Source organism: Lolium rigidum, chromosome 3, assembly GCF_022539505.1.
Source record: "Lolium rigidum isolate FL_2022 chromosome 3, APGP_CSIRO_Lrig_0.1, whole genome shotgun sequence".
Classification (NCBI taxonomy): Eukaryota; Viridiplantae; Streptophyta; class Magnoliopsida; order Poales; family Poaceae; genus Lolium; species Lolium rigidum.
The window spans coordinates 406,062,890-406,082,656 of record NC_061510.1 but is presented as its reverse complement, the minus strand read 5'-3'; the positions used below and the strand labels follow the sequence as shown (position 1 = coordinate 406,082,656).

Genomic DNA, 19,767 nt, shown 5'->3' with positions numbered 1-19,767 from the left:
ACCGAACTACAAAGAGCAATGTTAATTTTTTTGAATGTGCTAAATCAAATCCATTAAAAAATATCACAATGATAAATCTTTGAAGGTGGTATAATGCAGTCCAAGACATTATTAACATTACTCATAGTATTTGGCATCATATACAGTACCAAATTTTGTTGTTAACACAGTGGGCGACAATAAGTACAAAAGTAATGCACGTATGATGCATCAGATCTGTACGAAGCATGAAAACACTGTTGTATGACCCAGGTATCCACATTTACTTTTATGTTTCCACTTCTGATCATTGCTCAGACATTCTAAAGTGAGGATTGCATTTTGTTGCTGATGGAAATTGAACGATCACTCGCATTTTGTGCGCTGCCTTGGCGGAGCGAGGAAAACGAAGGTGAGCCGCGGCTTTGCCGTGCTCCGATACTTTCTGGCTCTTGGACGCCGGAAAGGTCCAGCCTGACGCTCGTGTGTGTGACTGCCAGCGGGAGGCGGCCATCCAGCTTGAGACCTAAATACAGATGCGACACGACGATCCGATGAGGGACGGGACGGCCGAGCATATATATAGAAACGTGATCCAAGCTGGGCAGCTGTTTTGGTTCGTACCTGACTCTGCTCGATTGATGTGCCAACGTTGACTATGTTTTTTTTTTTTTGAGAACTACCAACGTTAACTATGTAACAGAGGAAAGAAACCAAGCAAGAACCGATTGGGCCAGGCCCATTAGGAGCGATGCACGACGGACATACGCTCGGATGTAGGTAGCGACGTACCACGGTCGTTTACGCATTTCTCTGCTACTTAAAAAGTCTAAACTGTTTCTTTATTCTGCCATCTGCCCATAATACGTCAATACGTTTCGTCGTCGATTCCTTTCGTCGTCGATTCCTCGTCCGTCCTCCACATGGCCAGGCCCAATGAAACCTTTTGTCCAACGCCCCCTTCCTCTAACCCTCGCGCAGTCCCTGCTCCATCGTGCACCCCAGCCGCCGCTCGGATCTCCAAGCTGCCATTCTCGCCTATCTTGCAACGAGGATCTCCAACTCCAGCTCCACCCCGAGTCTGTCCACCGCCCTGGCCATCACCCCATCTCCACCGGCTCATAGATCCCCGCTTGCAGTACCTTTGTCGGAAGGCCCGCGCGTCGTTGTGTGCGCCGCATCCAGAGCCCATGTCGGACTCGGAGGACGACATCGCCGGCAGCAGGGAGGTCGCCCCCATCGAGAGCATCAGCAATCCGCTCGCCGATGTCCTCGGGAGATCTGGAAGTGGGCTCCCGACTCCTTCCTGAAGACGCGTCTTGAGGACACTGGATGCGCCCTCAAGTATATCCCACCCATGGTGAGCCCCCTCGATCACAACTAATCATTCACGCTCATGGCTAATTAGGGACGGCGCCATGGCTTCCGCCGCTCTGCTGGAGACGACGGTTCAGATCCGAGCGTCCCGGCCGCCAACCTTCTCCGCACTCCCCAATGCCCAAGCACCGGCGCCTCCCTAACCTCCATGCTCCCAACGCGCTCAGAGGAAAGCAGCCCCGTACATGTTGGTTACCGAGCGAGGAGACATTCCTCGATTAAATACGAAGTAGGTCGCCTCTAATCAAAGTTCCAACTCTCGCTGTCGCTCCCTCCGGCCGTGACGCCGTCTCCCTCCGGCCCCGTCCCCGGTCCGCCGTTTCTTTCAGCTCGAAAACGAGTCGGACGATGACGCAGAGCCCGCAGGCCCATCGGCCTCGGCACCGTCGGTACATCCACAGGTGGATCGCAGCCCTTTCCATCTCTCGGCTCCATGTTTGGGTTGGGCGAGCCGCTCCGTCGTGGCCGACGGGAGGAAGATGCCTTGCCTGCTGCCGGCGCTTTACCCGGTAGGAGGATCGATCTCCACTGGCTTAATTGGTAAATCCCCTTTCGCCCGATCTGAATCTTGAAGAACCTGAGTGATTCTTCATGGTTGGTGGTGGCTGGTTCATTCCTATGATTTGTTCTTGTTGCAGAAACTCTACCACTCTGAATTTGTTCATGTAGTCCCGTGCCCTTCCTAATCGTGGACACATTCTAATGGATTTTATAGGTTCAGTGGTGGGTGGCCAAGCTCCGCCCACGGTACCAGCCCCAGGGTTTGGATCCTGGACGCCGTCCTCGCGGCTGCTTGCCGAGTGTTGCGAGCGCCGGGTAAGCAATGTAGGTGCGCCTCCCTCCTTTTGCGATGATTCCGGTATGGGGCTGTTCTGCTCGAGTTCTATGCTCAAGCATTCCGTTAGTGATGGATGTTGTGCATTTTGGCATTTTGGGCTTCTGCTCTAATATGGTTAGAAGCAACATGATTTGTTTTTTTGCAGGTTTCATGTGGTCTCCTGCACAACGATGAACATCTGCTCAAGCAGGAGGTGTGGCACAATGGTGGAACAGGCAGGAACGTGTGTATGCGGGCTTGCCAGTGCCAAACCGTGTGGATGTCGCATTCCGTGCAGGTGCCCTCGCTCCGGAACTGTGCCGGGCGATTGCCTTGTCACGGGCACAGCTGGGCCGCGTCGATTAGTTTGCATCCATGAGAATGGCCGCTTGTCCAGTCTTCTTCGTCGCTTGGTGTACATCTCCACAAGGTACACCATGACTACTCCCCCCTGCCTAAATGAGTATATTAGTTCAATCATGGTTGCAATTGAATATTTGCACAAGACAGGAATAATGTATTCGAATTTAAAAATGATGTATTTTCCTTTCACGATGTTTGGGTTTCCTGGACTTTATTGCCTACTGCATGCAAAACATTAGCCCACATCTTTGGTGAAGAATTGAAACTTTGTATTTGTTTGATGTGTTCTAGAAAGTATTATTAAAGCCCTTGACCGTTTTGAAGTGCTTACATCAAACAATTTGTATTTAGATGTGATCAGAAACAGGGATGGTCAATTCAGAACATACTTGAATAGTATTGCAAATTCATTCACCTTGAAACTCTATTTGTTCTAGAGAAATCTCTAGAACAAATAGATAAAATGAATATGGTGGTTCCGTTTCCTAACAGGCCGTGTTTCCTCGCCTTCGTTGTGTGTCGCGTTTTGGAGTTCGTCCGCTGCCCGCTTTCTCCTTTCATGTATATCACATACGCCGACTTGTAGGACCTCCTCTCGCATCTCGTCCCCATATGGAGAAATTTCCGGCACATATCGATAGGATCTGTTTATGTAAAATCATAAGCACTTCTTATATTTGAGTAGAAACATCTCATGCTACTCTGAAATTTCATGGAAATTAATTTGAACCGTTTGAGTGCACTCTAATCTCATTCTTTATCAGTCCAAGTGAGAAGCTGATCTAGCCCAGCTTGGATGAGTTTTCCGTTGCTTTTTGTATAATAAGTTTAATGCCTCTACAACTGTAGTGAAAGTTAGGATTTCTTGGAAGATTCATGTAACATCATCAGGACTTACGTATATGATGCAGACATCCAAGGCTTACCGTGCGGTAGATTCAGTATGTTAGTATTTCTTTGTCTCTGTACTTAAGGGCCGTGCTTGCTTGGCTGATCATTTTTTTCGTAAAACTAGGCCGTTTGGACAAGGGGAGCCTTAAGGCAGTGGCAAAGTTGTTGCCATGTGACCAAGAGGTCACAGGTTTAAGTCGAGGAAATGGCCTCTTGCAAAAAAATGTGTACAATGGCGCATGTGTGGTCCGACCCTTCTCCATGTAAAGCAGGAGCTTCATGCACCGGGCTGCCTTTTTTAGGCAGTTTAGAGGCTCGTTCATACCCGCAGTCAAAGAGGATGTGTCTTCAGGGCTTCAATATTTTAACTTTCTGAGTATTTCTTCTTACTTATAGGTATCTTTCAGTTGCTCCACTATGTTGATGTTCATTTTTTTCGTGTAGTTACTTGGCTGATCAAATTTTCGTAAATAAAGACGTTTACAGGATCTTTGTGCCTGCAGCTAAAATGATGTGGGTTTACTCAAACCATATGTATATTTTTTTTGAAGCTGGCAAGGCATGTACTACATCGATAAATGACCTACACTGTGGTTCACTCTGTTGTTGTTCTCAATCGATGAGTCGGAGTTTTAGGCTTTCATCATCTGCTAGAAGTGAATGTACTGAAGTTGCATCCTTCATCTACTTGTCAAGGTCTTGAGATACTCCCGATACGATGCGACAGTTTGTGTATCAAAATTACAGGGGTTTGACAAGATACATAAAGGTAATCCATCAGGCGAAGGCTGATCTAATTATGATTTACATTCAAAGCCGTTCGTTTCTCTATGTTAATAGATCTATGTGACTGAGTTTTATATTGTTTTGCCAATCATGTGTTGAAGAAAATGATCCAACCCTGGTAACAAGAATAATACTCCCTCTGTCCTAAATTAATTTACTTAACTCAAATATGTAGGCATGGTTTGAGAAAACTGTTGTGTCTCGATGTATCTTGAAGCATGCTTTAGTTTCTTCATCATTTTTCTTCTCTAATGTCTGTGAGACTAAAGACATGAGAATCTTTCCATGTGAAATAAGTGACAGCTTGTGTTCTATACATTGCCATGTGATGATGCATTACTAGATGGAGTGTTTTACGTGAACAACAATTATTTATAAGGTTGCCTATGATAACAGGGTGACACTGTAAAGATGAGCCAGGGAAGTTGTTGAGAATATGCTCAATCAGATTAGTGTCAGTGGAGAAGGGTACGTCGCAGTGAGCCATCTTTATGCTCGACCGAGTTTCTTTCGCAAGTCTATAGATTGGTATCTGGGTACTTTATTTTTAAAATGATTTTGCGCTTACTTGTGGCTGAATTCGGTGATTGCGCAAGGAGGTGAAGGTGACCAGGGCCTCGCAACCAGTTTTCTCCGGATAGGAGAAGGAGCAAAATGCCAGGATCTCATACATTGCCCTTTTTATTACTCTTATAATTTGTACCTTCATAAGCAATGGAGGTTTCACAATATGCCACAATTGCTTGCAGGCTGAAAATTTCTACACTGCGAGCTATAGGAGATGTAGAATGTGGTGGAAAGGAAAATAAAGGGTTGCTTGTTATTTGAGGGATGCTGTACTTGCAATGTGCATCAAAGTCAAATGATCTTTTACATGCCTTGTTGTCCCGTGACAAGCTGCAGATGTACATGGAGGGCATGAGGGGCTTCGACGATGTGGTGTCCCCGAGGAGCTGTCCCTGGCATACAACAACATTGTTGACAATGTGTACAGTATGTCTATCAGATTTCTCTATTGCAACCATTTAGATTAGCTTTGTTTTTTCATGAAACTAATTGAATTCTGTAGAGAATACTAGAGTCTTCTTTCACAAGGTATTGGATTCATTTTCGGAAAACAAGGAACTGCACTCTTGGGGCAGGCGATAGGCTGGCTGAAGGGCCTTTGAAGACTCGAAGCTTGAATCCTAAGGGAGGAGGGTCCGGTACCTTGTGATGCGGGAATGCTTCTCTTTCTTGACAATATATTTACATGTCCTTTAACAGGTACTCCCTCTATCCTAAAAAAAAGATTTCTCAACTTTGTCAAAATATGTATGTATCTACACGTGTTTTAGTGTGTAGATACATGACAATTTAGACATAGTTGAGACATTCTTTTATGGACAGGGAGTATAATATGTGAACATGAATATTTTGAATGTACTGCTGAAGTTAAGATACTTTTGTAGTTCCATCCATTGTATTCATGTAAGGTCAGTTGTTCTAGGATATATGATGATCTAAAATGGTTTTCACCATTCAACTTGACGCTTTAGGGTTGATTTTGTGCCTATTATTCATTAGCACATCAACATGGTGAGACAGTTGGATAAACTGTGCATGTGATGAGGGGACACAAAATAGAATAGAATGAATTGCCCAGCGACACCACATGCATTGTGTGGGGTGGACATGGAGTGGTGCCAAATAGGAAGTGAATTTAGTTGGTTTGGTAATACTATGTACCTATCTTTGGAGGCAAAATGTGATTTTTTTGTGCTATGTATATATAATAGTTGACATGAACAATTGTTGTAATGATTTATTTGTGTTTTAACCATGTTTTTGGTTCTTTACCTGTTTTGTCACCCGTGGCAACGCACGGGCATTTTACTAGTAATAGTAAAGATGAGCCAAAAGACCATGTTTGTTATGAAAAATCAGCGAGGTAGACATATAACATGATTCCTACTCCAAAAAAAAAAAAAAAAAAAAAGGCAACGACTACGTCGAGCATATGTAAAGTGACGCTTAAAGTTGAGGTTGAGAACTCACCGATACAAATACAATGTTGCACAGTTGTTATAGACGCTGACACGTAGCCACGTGTTCCAAACAAAACAAAATATGCAACGACTACGGTCGACTAATGTACACCAGAACTAACGTGCCGGTGATGCGCGCGCGCGGTCTTTCCCTACACCCTGACAAAGAAAATGCTGAGCTCCGTCCCACCGGCGGCGCCGGCGCCGCCGTCCCCGTCTGGACTGACCATGTAAAATGACTCCGAGTCCTTGCTCCCTGTGACCCTGTCGAACCCCGCCCGCATGTATGCCACCTCACCGTCAGCCTCCGCCGCCCCGTCCGCGGGCGGCTCGTGGTCCACCACGTCCCCCGGCAGCACGCCGGCGCCAGCCGACACGGTGCTCAGCAGCTGCATCACGGCGAGGTCGCCGTCCGTGGCCTCCCGCCTGACCGCGTAGCCGACCCGCCGCCCGTTCACGTACGCCGTCCACATCGCCTCCTCCAGCAGGGTGACATAGGCACTCCCGCCCCCGCTGTCGTCCGCAGACTTGTTGGACTTCTTCTCGCACTCGAGCGCGATGCGCACGTGGCCGCCGGCGGAGATCTCCTGCATGAGCTTCCCCGTGGGCACGCCGAGCTCGAGCACGAGCGTGGGCAGGCTGCCGGGCCGCTCCTGCACGGCGAGCGCGATGCGGGCGCGGCGGTGGCCGTAGAAGGTGCCGGTGACGCGCGCGCCGCCGTCGTGCGGCTTGATGGCGCCGTTGTGGCGGCGCGGGAGGGCCGAGGCCGGGCGGCACGCGGCCGGGGCGAGGATGGGGAGGGAGCGGAGCAGCGCGCGGATGGCCCGGAGGGCGCGCGACGAGGGCTTCCGGATGGCGTCGGCAGCGGGCGCGCGTTTGTCGGAGGGGTCCCGGAGGGTGATCTCCGGCCGCGGCGTGCGGGGCGTGGTCGGCGCCGGCGCCGGTGTGGAGGCAGTGGCCTTGCTCGGAGGCGTGCGCGGGGAAGCAGGGATGGCGCACTGCGGGGTGGACGGTGAGGCGGGGGCGACGGCCAGGCGGCTCGGGGTGCCGCCGCCCCCGGCCGTGGACGTGGGGGAGCGTGGCGGCGTCGCGTGGGACAGCGGGCTCGATGGCGTCGTGCGCGGCATGGCTTGGCGAGCCGGAGCGCGCGGGAGGACGGACGAGACCGCGAGAGGAAGTGGCAGGCGAGTCTTGTTGTTGGAGCCAGCGTTTAATCTGTCCCGAGCGCGACGTGACGGCATGCACGTCTGCCGGAGCACGACGTGGTGGCATTACCATTACATACACCGACACACGTAACGTACGTACCACCAGTGTAGCAGTAGAGGCGACCTCAAGCGATGATTAGTTCGTGTGGGTTGACGGTGGCGAGGACATCACTTCTTACAAGTTCTCTCATGATATCTTATTCCGTTTGTTCGTGGGCACTTCGGTTGCGATTATGTTATTTCGAGTTCGTTCGTGCAGTCCACTTCTGCATTACACCCGCATATTGACAATCAGCTACATGGATATGTTTTTTCTTACAGTATATTTCTTCTTCCTAATCATACACAACTTCTTTTGCTATAGTACCTCGGCTCGGAGGAACACATCCGGTGCCCACATGTTGTCTGTTCATCCTGAAGCTGACTGTTTCAATCAATAGAGAATTGACACTCCAATCAGGAGAATCAAAGTTCAGCAAAAAGAATAAAAAATGGTGCGATTAGCAGAGCAAAATGGAGAGCGAAATCGTGGAGCGGGTGGAAACTCAGATTCAGAGCCAGTATAAATGACAATTCCACATCAGTTGCTCCACATTTGCCAAATCAAAAGCAGGTACATCACCAAACCATAGATCAGGTGTGCTCACCAGACAGACATAAAAATCATGCTTCCGACATTATTCTACAGCATGCTCACCAGATGGACATAAACCACATCCTAGAACGGATTAGATCTTGCAGGTTTTGCCGAAACTGGATTTCGCCTGCTTACAACAAGTGAACTAATACGGCAATCCTCTAGTTATCTATATTGTTTTCCAGTAGTCTCATCGTCACGGCGCCGTACTCCAGAAGCAAGCTACATCTCACCACATTCGCTGATAACGCAAGCAAGCTTGGGTCGGTTGTTAGGTCCAGTTGCTACATTTTCAATCTTCCGCAGAACAAGCAGACCATCTCCTAGCACCCTCTGAAATGAAAATGGAAGGCATTAATTCAATTCACAGTACGTCAGTGCTTACTAACATTCCAAGGAAAAAAGGAAATTGTAAAGTTTAGCACTGAGGATACATTTACTAACGCACAGTTTCATGGTCTTCTCATGTCATAGTTACTTCTTAACTGTAATAGATCAAGTAGCGTGCACCACAAATATAGTGTCCAAATGGTTGGTACCTAGTAATACTATAGCATTAAAATGAGCAGTCTTACCCCAAAAACCACGTGCTTGTTGTCCAGCCATTCACACTTTGCACAGGTCAAAAAGAACTGCAATCACATGGTAGGAAATGAGATTTATAATTTATAATAATTCTAAAAAAGATATACTTCTTCTCGAAAAAAAATTCTAACACAAACATGTAAAAAGGAGACTACTATACAAACGCAACGAAATTCCAGATACGGGCAGATAAGAACAAGACCACTATACAAACGCAACGAAATGATAACATAACACAGATACGCAGTTGCATTGAGGGGGGGAAAAGCAGTTGATAAAGATGAAAGTACCTGGGATCCATTAGTGTTTAGTCCACTGTTGGCCTGAAAAAGAAGTTCAGGACAGCAGTTTAGATCTAGAAGATGCTAGTTTAAATATATGTATCGAACATATGAATGAAAAGTCCCTGTCATTGTCTGCTAGGAAATGGTAACGAAGAACTAGTAGTCAGTTACACTGAATCCAAACTGTTCTAGAGTAAAACCAGCTAACTAACAAACCCAAGGTGGATGCAATTTTTTCAAGCACACAGGAGGATTAATAAATCAATACTTCCAGAATAGAGACTTGGAGAAAATCACCATTGACAATTCAATATAACTTACAAAAATGCCTTACAATGAGATGATACAATGTGATCGGTGTGCGGCTAACTTAACCTAGTCTATTATAAATGCTGAAAGTGAATTGTAAGGACATACACGCCACAGCACCTAAAAATCCAAGTTTAGATGATTCGCTTCATATTGTGCAGTGTATATCCACAATTAAGCACATCATTTGGAGATCAACATTGTAAAAGAGGCTTACTTAGTTGAGTACTCACACAGTGATAAAAAGGTCCCGCAGAGAAGGACAGAAGGTACAAAGAATAAAAGAGAACTGACGAGAAACGATACAAAATATAGAGAGGGAAAGGAAGATGTACGCAAAAAAAAAAAAAAAAAAAAAACTAAGACATTAGCCAAGCACTGGCTCTTGCAAATGAACATTGCATTATATAAAGTAACATCTCCTGACAACAGTTCCAATTCAGAAAATGAGGTTTATAGATGGAATACCATGGAGAGCAGGCCAGGCCCAGTATGCTTAGCAATGAAATTTTCATCATCAAATCTGGTACCATAGATTGACATGCATCCAGTGCCATCACCCTGCAAGACATGAAGGAACTTTAGTTTATACCAAAAAAGAAAAAACCTTCAGTTCTGAGCAAGGATTACACAAGAACAGTTGGTCACACAGAGCTAAACCACAACAGCCCATAGAGGCTGAAAGCAAGATGCACCATTTCATTAAAAAAAATCAATAGCTCAAGTTCAGCTACATCATTGTTACATAAATGTCAGAGTCTAAAACAGCAGTAGCTAGAAGATTATGTTACTAGTAACTTATTTTGGTGATGCCAAGAGCTATTAGTATCTCACAAACCTTGATGAAGTCACCTCCCTGAAGCATGAAATCTTTGATCACTCGATGAAACTGACACCCTTTATACCCCTGTGGCGTACCTGACTTCCTGCAATCAGCATGTTGAAACTAAGCATACAAGCATATAAAACTAGACTAGAAGCACGGAGCAAGCATATGGCAAGATATTCAAGTGGCAATGCTCCAGAAAGTATTTGCACTCTGCAAGCTAATAAAAATAATAAAAGCTACACATGCCATATACTAGTAACACAAAACTAAGCACTAGTACATCTTACACAAGAGGAAGCTAAATGTTTCAAGTGAGAAGGGAATTCAGAGTTGCAGAAGTAGCCTCAGTCATAAATAAGCTTATTAGTAGGCCATAACACCAACCAATCGCCAGGAATCCCCACCTGTGCTCGCCAGTGCACAACTGCCTGCGACCAACAAAAGAAACCAAGTACAGATCCGTCAGAAACGATTAAGCGGAACCTAGGGTTTAATTAAGTGCAGTGCAGCGAGGGTAGTACCTGAAGTTCTCGGCGGTCTTGGGGACGATGTCGGCGAAGAGCTCCATCTTGATGCGGCCGGCCGGGATGGACCCGATGGTGACGTCGAAGAACACCACCGGGTTCTTGGGGTTCGGCGGCCGCTGGTGCCACTCCACCGACGACGCCGTCGCGGACGGCGGCGTAGGCCCCGCGGAGATGGCCGACGCCATGCCGCTCGTGGGACTGCGGGGCGGAAGCTTCCCGAGGTTCGGGTCGAGGGAGGCCGGCGGCGGCGCGCAGTCGAGACGCGAGGTGAGCTCCCTAATGTGCGCCAAGATACGTGCCACAAGGTTCGAGACTCTCCGCCTCGTATCAGTTACACTGCCATGTGGGCCACCAGCGAGCTTGGGGCCCACACGTCAGTGTTATCCGGTCCCAAGACAAGTCGGTAACCTAGTAGTACTATATATCATCGTGATAAATAAATTTGACAGGTGGAAGCAGAAAATCCCCAAATCGATTCGATTAGTCGAAACACCGGAACCAAACCCTAGGCGATCTCGGCGGCGGCGGCGGCGGCGATGGCGGCGGCGAGCCTGCGGAAGGGGAACGCGCGGCTGCCCCCGGAGGTGAACCGGGCCATCTTCGTGCGGAACCTGCCGTTCAACATCTCGAGCGAGGAGATGTACGACATCTTCGGCAAGTACGGCGCCATCCGGCAGATCCGGCTGGGCAACGGCAAGGACACGCGAGGCACCGCCTACGTCGTCTACGAGGACATCTACGACGCCAAGAACGCCGTGGACCACCTCTCGGGCTTCAACGTCGCCAACCGATACCTCATCGTGCTCTACTCGCAGCCCAACAAGATGGGCAAGAAGATGGACATCAAGAAGAAGGAGGAGGAGATCACAAAGCTCCAGGAGAAGTACGGAATCAGCTCCAAGTCTTCCCCGTGAGCGCAGGGCCTCTTGTGTAACTTTGAGTCGAGGATTAATCGGTCGTGTAGCTTATGCTCTCCACACTATGTTGTCTTTCTGGTATTTGCGTATTCATGATGATAAACATGACACATCAAGTGGGGTTGTTGTCCTGTGTTTTGATGCTTTGGCACTTTAGTAGGTTGGTTAATGTATATGCTGCAGTTATCTTTGGTCAGTTAAATTGCAATATCTGCTTCTAGAGTGATCTATAGGAGACAATGAACAATCATGAGTTCTAGGATTTATTAGAATATAGTGCTTCATAAATCCCTCTGCTTGCTCTTTATCACGAATCCTTTTTGTGTGGTCAGGAAAGTGAGTACTGTTCATGCAGTAGGACCTGTGTGTGTGGCTATCTAGATGTCCTCCTCCTATCCAGTCCATTAGTCAGACTTTGAAGTGCCAACTTAGTTTGTTTAGGTGGTCACCATGGATGATGGCTCAGCTGCAACCTCTCCTCCTCATGTACCTCTACTTGTATGGCCATTATATAACACTGCATAAAGAGAGACTAGCTAGCCAGGAAGCTACATAGACAGGCGGTGAGCATCCTTGTGTCTGAGAATAAGGAGGAGAGAAAATGCAGGACTGGGCCGGCGTGTTCATCCCGCTGGTGTTGTTCATCCTGTTGTCGCCGGGCCTCCTCTTCCAGATCCCAGGCAAGTGCCGGGTCATCGAGTTTGGCAACTCTCACACCAGCGCGGTGTCCATCATCGTCCACGCCGTCATCTTCTTCTGCTTCGCAGCGGTCTTTCTCATCGCCATCGGGGTGCACATCGACCTCGGCTCTTGATTGGTCCTCTGAATCCATTCTAGGCTTGGTATGTCGTTTCCTGTTTTCGCCATCCATAGGTTTGGTATGCGGCTGTGCTAGAGTTCTCTGGAAGTTTAGGTGTTCTTCTGTTGCTTCCTGTGTCACTATGTCGCTGTGATCAAAGATGAAACTGGTCCCTTGCTAGTTGCTTGTAGCTAGATTCGCTCACCTCTGGAAATAAAGTTTCATTTCTGTAACTTGTTCCATGTTTCAGATTGTTTGCATTTTGTTCTCTGAAATTGTTCTGATGTGGCTGCACTGACGAACCAAGTCGGATTGAAATGAAGGTCGACACAGAGTTTGTGGTTCCTTTTCTTTGATAGAGAGTTGGGTGTGGAGTCGCGGTAGTGAGTGCTGCAGCCTTGCAGGAAAGGAAAAAGAGACGAAGCAGAACCAAGTCCTGCTTTTGGGATTTTCTGAATGTGATATGACCATTGTCTCATCAGTCCGTAACTGAGCTTGGATTTGGTGGGTTGTATCTGTCTTGGCTACCTCAGTGTACTTGCTTGTAGCTAGTTGTGAGAAATGAGCAGGCAACATTAAGCTACTGAACAGTAACATATAATTTGCAAACATACACACATAGGTCAATCATAAATGTTCAGTAAAAAGTAGCAGGAAGCCAGGAACATCACATCTTCAGCCTTGTGTATGTAGTACACAAGCCAAGATGATCCGAAACACAGGTGATCTAGACATCTAGTCCATGGAGACCGACGCAACCTTGGAGTCTCAGAAGCTGTGATGGACGTGTTCTGTTATCTAGGTCCACTTCAACACTTGAACTCGCCTGCTACAGCTAGTGACAATTCCAAGCCGGCCGGCCGGCCCTGGACGGCACGGCACGGCACAAACACCATTACTATCGTCGTCATCGTCGTTCTATTTATAGAAGCATACTGCTGGGTACACTGAAGAACTGCAAGAAGTGAGATCCATCCATGGGGTCGGGCGACTGGGGCCCGGTGCTGATCGCGGTGGCCTTGTTCGTGATTCTCACGCCGGGGCTGTTGTGCCAGATCCCTGGAAACAACGGCCGCGTCGCCGAGTTCAACAGCATGCAAACCAGCGCCGTCTCCATCGTCGTCCACACCGTCATCTTCTTCGGGTTCTGCGCGATCTTCATGATTGCTATCGGAGTCCACCTCTACGCCGGCTAGCATAGCATGAACCCTCTCCTCATCTTCTTTCCTGTCGTGTATGCATGCTTGGCTGCTGTTTTAGAAACTAGTTGGCTAGAGTAGGAGTAAGAGTGGATTTGTGCTTTGTGCTCGATTGAGTTGGTTCATCTTAATTTTTATGTATTATTATGGTTTAATTTGTCACCAGTTCCGCAACAGGTGATCAATTTGATTGGAACCAAACAAACACAAAATGTAACATGCCAATGGATGAATCCAATCAAAGAAACGTGATATATATCGTTTTGAATTTCAGTATGGTTCAGTAAAAAACAGTAACAGTGTCTGCAGATCTGACACGAAAACTTCTGCAAACACATCACAATCAGTAAAAATAGTAACAGGCGCAGTGTCTGCAGATTTCACATGCAACGTTGCCGCCCACGCGAGGTTGAGCTACTACTAACAAGAATTTTGCAGTCTGCCGCCCACGCTCCTTGGCCACCTCCTCTGCCCGAGCTGATGCCCTCCGTCAAGCTTTCTATCTGCTCCTGCTGCCATTTCAACCAGAATGTCCCTTCAGTCACAAGAATTTTAAACACAGAGCAGTTATACTGTAAGGTACAGCAATGCTTCAGGCAGTTAAAATCCTCGAACAGGATTCTCATCCACTCAATATGCACTGTGGGATCAGTTTTTTCTTGATTTGTAGAGTGTAATTCTAGGAGTAGATGAAACAATCTTGGATTCAAGGACTACATCTGAATTTGGTACATTGGCGAATGATGATTTGATGAGTTCTTATGCTTTGGATGCGGTATTATCCGTTACATGTATTTACTCTGGCGTGCACGTCCGAGGTCATCTATTTGGAAATTGTACTCTCTACTGTATCTGTAGAAAGAGGCCTGACCATGTGCTTGGTAATAGCATGTAACACTTTGTTTGCCTCAAAAAATCTCACTGGTAAATTGCATGGTTTGTTTACCTTTTTTTTCGATAAAGGGAATATATTAATATCATAAGATACCAATTACACCCAGCCTCTGCAACAACGCAATGTTCTAATAACATTACGGATGCACACAGCCAAAAAAGAGAAAAAGAAAACTAAGAAATAAAAGTCCCGCTACAGTATCCTAGCCCTAGCAACAGTAATACATCCACCACCGAGACAACACCTGAAATTCAGACTCTTCAAAAGCAACGCCTCCAAAAAGAGAACAGTGCACCAGCGCTGTCGTCGCCCGATCAAAGATCTTAGGTTTTCACCCTGAAGATGGTCTCCGTTCTCAAAACAATGTCTTCAACAAGAACATTGCCAGGCACAACCAGTTAAGGCCAGACCTTGGGTTTTCACCCTGAAAGGTAAGATCCCGAACTTCACATGTGTTGCCGCCCCCACTTTCATACCACTGTTGCGAAGTCCGGAACACCAAGCAAACCCCTCAACAGCGCAAAGACTTGAACCTCCATTAGCTAGTCCTCCAAATCCGGCCTTCATGATATTCTCTTCTTCTGACTTCACCATGGATCAGCTGTCACTTGGTGTCAACACAGAAAAGAGCTTCGCGCAGCATCCTCCAAAACCAAACGGTCGGAATAAAAGCATGGGCGCGCACGACCGAATACCACCGATCCAGCAAACTCCAGGCAATAGAAGCGCTGTTACATTCGCCGGCGGCGCCTTCCGGAACTCAACACTCCGGCCAGATCATGAAGGGCAGGCCTCCGGCAGGTCTTCATCTTCGCCCAAGAGAGACCCTAGGACCGCTGACTTTATCCAGGCCGAGCCCCCACGCAACGGCCATCCCGGCCGCCCTACACACCGAAACCGGTAGATAAGGCGACCCTGGCCGCCAAGACCGCACGAGGACGAGTGGTGCTGCGGCGGAGAAGACGACCAGAGCAGGCAGAGTTGGCCATGGCCAGAGGGCATCAGCCGGAGTCCATCAAATGATAAAAGGGGCTTCTTCTGTTGAAGTTCTTAAATAGCAAGTTCTTCAACAACAAAAGAGAGGGCATTAACAAAGCTATTACAGAAATTCTAACTTTCCAGAGTTTAGGTGGAGATATGCCCAGAAGTGGTAAAAAGCTATGGCTAGACCTGGAGCTATTAATGGTAATTCCATTGAAGATTTGTGGGTTAACACTTTTTAACGGAATCCTGTCAAGGATAAAATTGTACATTATTGTCACAAGATGCTTCACAAGCTTTGTACTTTCCCCTGCGTGATGCTTCACAAGCTTTGTACTTTCCCCTTCGTGAAATGGCTAACATACAGTGACAAGAGCTACATTTTGTGCTGCTCAACACAGTTTACAAAAGGCTAGCACCACTGCAATTTACTACTTAAGCATGACAGCTTGATGCCCCTCGGAAAGAGAGAAATACAGAATAAAGTGCTCTTATCTACAAGTTCTGCTTTCAGGCCTGGTGGCACCAATTCAGAAAAAAAAAAGGTATTCCTGATGGCACATACAGGATGAGCATGGCTATGCAAGTTAAGCCAAAGCAGATCTCTTTGAATAAAAGATTTAAAGGCAAAAAAGTAATAGTGTATGCTAATATTATTCCACCCGAACTGCCGAACAGTTCAACTAATGATATATGATACATGATGATATCCACTTGATATTTTAGTTATACAGGATTTCCTCAACTGGAAACTCCACCTGATATCCAACTAGCTAACATGCATCAGCTGATTACTTATCACCATTGTTCAGCACGGCAGCTAGACCCAGTGGCAAGTTAAACTTCATTGGCGACTCCTGCCTGGCCACCTTGGAGGGAAAGATGAGAACATCGGGCGTCAAATTAGGCAAACGGGATAATCCTTGGCCACCTCCTCTGCCCGAGCTGACGCCCTCCGGCAAGCTTTCTATCTGCTCCTTCTGCAATTTCAACCAGAATGTCCCCCAGTCACAAGAATTTTGAACACAGAGCAGTTACATTGTAAGGTACAACAATGCTTTAGGCAGTTAAAATCCTCAAACAGGATTCTCATCCACTCAATATGCATTGTGGGATCAGTTTTTCTTGATTTGTAGAGTGTAATTCTAGGAGTAGATGAACAATCTTGGATTCAAGGACTACATCTGAATTTGGTACATTGGCCAATGATGATTTGATGAGTTCTTATGCTTTGGATGTGGCATTATCGCTTACATATATTTACTCTGTCGCGCACGTCTTGAGGTCTGAATCCCATGTGCTTGGCAATAGTTTGTTTGCCTCAAAAATCGCACTGGTTAATTTCATGGTTTGTTTACCTAACAGGAGGTTCATTTATCATTAATATCAAATGAGAAAAGGGGCTTCTTCTGTTGAAATTCTTAACTAGTAAGTTCCTCAACAACAAAAAAGAGGGCATTAACAAAGGTATTACAGAAATTCTAACTTTCCAGAGTTTAGGTGGAGATATGCCCTGAAGTGGTTCACAACTATGGCTAGACCTGGAGCTATTAATGGTGAATCCAGTGAAGATTTGTGGGTTTTTCAGGGAATCCTGTCAAGGAAAAAATGTGTACATTTTTTGTCACAAGTTGCTACGCAAGCTTTGTACTTTCTCCTGCGTGAAATGGCTAACATACACTGACAAGAGCTACATTTTGTGCTGCCCAACACAGTTTACAGAATGCTAACACCACTACAATTTAGTACTTAACCATGACAGCTTGATGCCCCTTGGAAAGAGAGAAATACAGAACAAAATGCTCTTATCTACAAGTTCTGGTTTCAGGAATTCCTGGTGGCACCAATTTAAAAAAAAAAAAATCCTGATGACACACACAGGAGGCACACCATAATTTTATTACCAGGCCAGTAAAAAAAGAGATGAGCATGGCTCTGCAAGTTAAGCCAAAGCAGATCTATTTGAATAAAAGATTTCAAGGCAACAAAGTAATAGTGTGTGCCAATATTATTCCACCCAAACAGCTCAACAGTTTAACTAATGATATAGGATACACAATGATATCGACTTGATATTTTAGTTATACAGGAGTTCCTCAACTGGAAACTCCACTTGATATCCAACTAGCTTAATATGCATCAGCTGATTACTTATCACCATTCTTCAGCAATGCAGCTAGACCCAGTGGCCAGTTAAACTTCATTGACGACTCCTGCCTGGCCACCTTGGAGGCCCTACAAGGAAATATAAGAACATCAGGTGTCAAATTAGGCATCAGGATAATCCTAGTGGTTAACCAATAAGAATTCAGGACATGGACCCAAAAGCAGAAACTTATCGCAGACTTATTTTTTTACATCCTCAAGGAACTATGAGCAGCGACAATCTGTGGTGACCTCAACTGTTAATTTTCACTGAAGTTCCCTTATCAATATTTCATCTTCGTGTTGGAGATCATCATACCATATTACTCGTAGATAAATGCATCATAGAAAAATCGCTCAAGGACAGGCACAATTACACAGCAAAAAACCATGCTAGCTACAAGGGACCGATTCAAAATCGGAATCGCTTAGCCAAGGCCACAGACAAACATGCAATGAGATATATAGGTAAATTAGTTCACAGCACAAACTAGTCAACACTGAAAATGAGAATTCCTATAGTTCAAGAGGTGTAACATAACCAGTAAGTGGCTACACTGCATACCTCTTTCACTGTAATCAGTTTGAAAAGTGTCAAACCAAGGAGATTGAACCAATGCTGATAGCTTCTTAAAGATACTCAGGGCAGGAAGCCTAAAGGACAGGTAAATGTACACAGCGAAAATTATGCAACTATGTGGAACGAATTTAATATCAGAATCACTTAGCAAAGGCCACAGACAAATATGCAATGAGATATATAGGTAAACTAGTTCGCTGCACAAAGTCGTCAACACAGATAAAGGATTATTCATACAAATCAACAGGTCTAACTTAACCAGCAAGTGGGTACATCAGGATACCTCTTTCACTATAATCAGTTGGAGAAGTTTTGGCAGCGACTTAGCAAACCAAGGAGATTGAACTGATGCTCATAGCTTCATAAAGCTACTCAGGGCAGAGGTAGGCTATAAGGTGGCACTCCACAGGCCTAAATCCAAAATGCTTACAGTGACTGGGCCATCCAGTGGGCATTGTGTTGGATCACGTGCCATCCAAGCTGAAATCATCGGGCGGGTGCGTTTTTTATCAGGCTAGTATTGCTTTGTAAAGAGAGTTTAGCCATTCTTGTAGTGTAAGATACTAGTAGTAGATATTTTGCCGATCTGTGTAGGGCTGAGCCAACGCCTAAAAATTCCTTCATTTCGTGGTGTAATTCTGTGCTGTGGTATATATGCTCACAATTAGGCTTCGGATGTGGATCAAGGATCCGTCCAGCCACCTGCATCTAACATACTACAACCGTAATCTTTCCTACACGTCACCACCGGCACCGGCCAATGTTGCGAACATCAGAACCTAGCACGCGTTCTCCAGATGCGGGGATAATTAAAAGTTAGTATAACGCGGACCCGCGCGGAGAGAGAGGGGGAGGGTTCCGTCTTACTCGGCAAACGCGACAGCTGAGGCGGAGGTGCCGGTGGGCGGCGGCGGCGGCGGGGGCAGGCAGGCGGCGATGGTGGAGAAGCCCTGGCGCTGCTTGTGCTTGAGGTTGGATTTGCAGTGGATGAAGACGATGCCACGGCGCTTCACCACCTTGCAGAAGCTGCACAGCCGCTTCACCGACGCACGGACCTTCATCTTCCTCCGAGCTTCGATCCGATTCCACGCGCCGTACCGGATTTTGGTTCTGGTCTTCGTTAGGGTTCCCTTGTGTGGATGGGATGGATATTTGTCGATGGGCCGGTAGGGTAAATGCTGGCCCAGGCCCATGGGCACTCCATGGTCTCTAGAATTAGACACGACCATCTCTATCTCTACTACTTAAAAAACTAAAGTGGTTCCTTATTCTGTCACTGGCTTCGTCGTCCCGCACAATACGTCAAAAGCTTCGTCGTCCCGCACGCGCTAATCCTCCTTCAAAGAGCTTGGGTCGGCCTCCCGACGGCGCGTGGCTGGGAGCGAGATGAAGAACGGGCGGCGGCAGCGACGACCCCTTCCAAGTGAAGATCTTGTCAGGGATGGTATCAGAGCATCGATTCTCGGCGGCGGCTTCACTTCCTTCGCGGTCCGATTTGCAGCAATTCCCCACTCTCCTCTCCCCAAATCTCGCTCCTAAAGCGCATAGCCACAAATTATCAGTGCCGCCGCCCATCCGCTTTTCCTCCGTCTCCAACGCACACCGCCGCCACGCTTCTCAACCTCCACCCCA

General features: G+C 46.7%; 5 protein-coding genes and 1 long non-coding RNA gene across 8 annotated transcripts; 4 read left to right on the top strand and 2 right to left on the bottom strand.

The window, feature by feature from the left end:
- Positions 1-3,049: 3,049 nt before the first annotated feature.
- LOC124701003 lies at positions 3,050-5,364 on the top strand. 3 transcript variants are annotated; one of them, XR_007001888.1, is made up of 3 exons: positions 3,050-4,196; positions 4,610-5,206; positions 5,283-5,364. It is a non-coding gene; the product is annotated as an uncharacterized LOC124701003 (long non-coding RNA). The 3 variants fall into 3 exon arrangements; XR_007001887.1 differs by having other exon boundaries at positions 3,050-3,823; positions 3,931-4,196; positions 4,610-5,362; XR_007001889.1 differs by having other exon boundaries at positions 4,610-4,681; positions 4,810-5,362.
- A 2,657-nt stretch (positions 5,365-8,021) lies between these two features.
- Positions 8,022-10,819, bottom strand: LOC124701002 (peptidyl-prolyl cis-trans isomerase CYP22-like). Its single transcript, XM_047233066.1, has 7 exons — positions 10,614-10,819; positions 10,497-10,520; positions 10,102-10,189; positions 9,732-9,824; positions 8,961-8,993; positions 8,661-8,717; positions 8,022-8,418 (listed from the first exon to the last, which is right to left on the bottom strand). The coding sequence occupies exons 1-7, from the start codon at positions 10,802-10,804 to the stop codon at positions 8,308-8,310; spliced, it is 597 nt and encodes a 198-aa protein (XP_047089022.1). The 5' UTR covers positions 10,805-10,819; the 3' UTR covers positions 8,022-8,307.
- A 312-nt stretch (positions 10,820-11,131) lies between these two features.
- Positions 11,132-11,732, top strand: LOC124704666 (splicing factor 3B subunit 6-like protein). Its single transcript, XM_047236937.1, has one exon. The coding sequence runs from the start codon at positions 11,156-11,158 to the stop codon at positions 11,531-11,533; it is 378 nt and encodes a 125-aa protein (XP_047092893.1). The 5' UTR covers positions 11,132-11,155; the 3' UTR covers positions 11,534-11,732.
- Positions 11,733-11,937: 205 nt separating this feature from the next.
- Positions 11,938-12,568, top strand: LOC124704668. The gene has a single exon (XM_047236938.1). It carries the CDS (start codon positions 12,138-12,140, stop codon positions 12,348-12,350), a length of 213 nt encoding a protein of 70 aa, XP_047092894.1. The 5' UTR covers positions 11,938-12,137; the 3' UTR covers positions 12,351-12,568.
- Positions 12,569-13,312: 744 nt separating this feature from the next.
- On the top strand, positions 13,313-13,828 carry LOC124697816. Its single transcript, XM_047230354.1, has one exon. It carries the CDS (start codon positions 13,313-13,315, stop codon positions 13,529-13,531), a length of 219 nt encoding a protein of 72 aa, XP_047086310.1. The 3' UTR covers positions 13,532-13,828.
- A 3,506-nt stretch (positions 13,829-17,334) lies between these two features.
- Positions 17,335-19,286, bottom strand: LOC124701001. Its single transcript, XM_047233064.1, has 2 exons — positions 19,003-19,286; positions 17,335-17,645 (listed from the first exon to the last, which is right to left on the bottom strand). Exons 1-2 carry the CDS (start codon positions 19,194-19,196, stop codon positions 17,558-17,560), a joined length of 282 nt encoding a protein of 93 aa, XP_047089020.1. The 5' UTR covers positions 19,197-19,286; the 3' UTR covers positions 17,335-17,557.
- Positions 19,287-19,767: the final 481 nt, after the last annotated feature.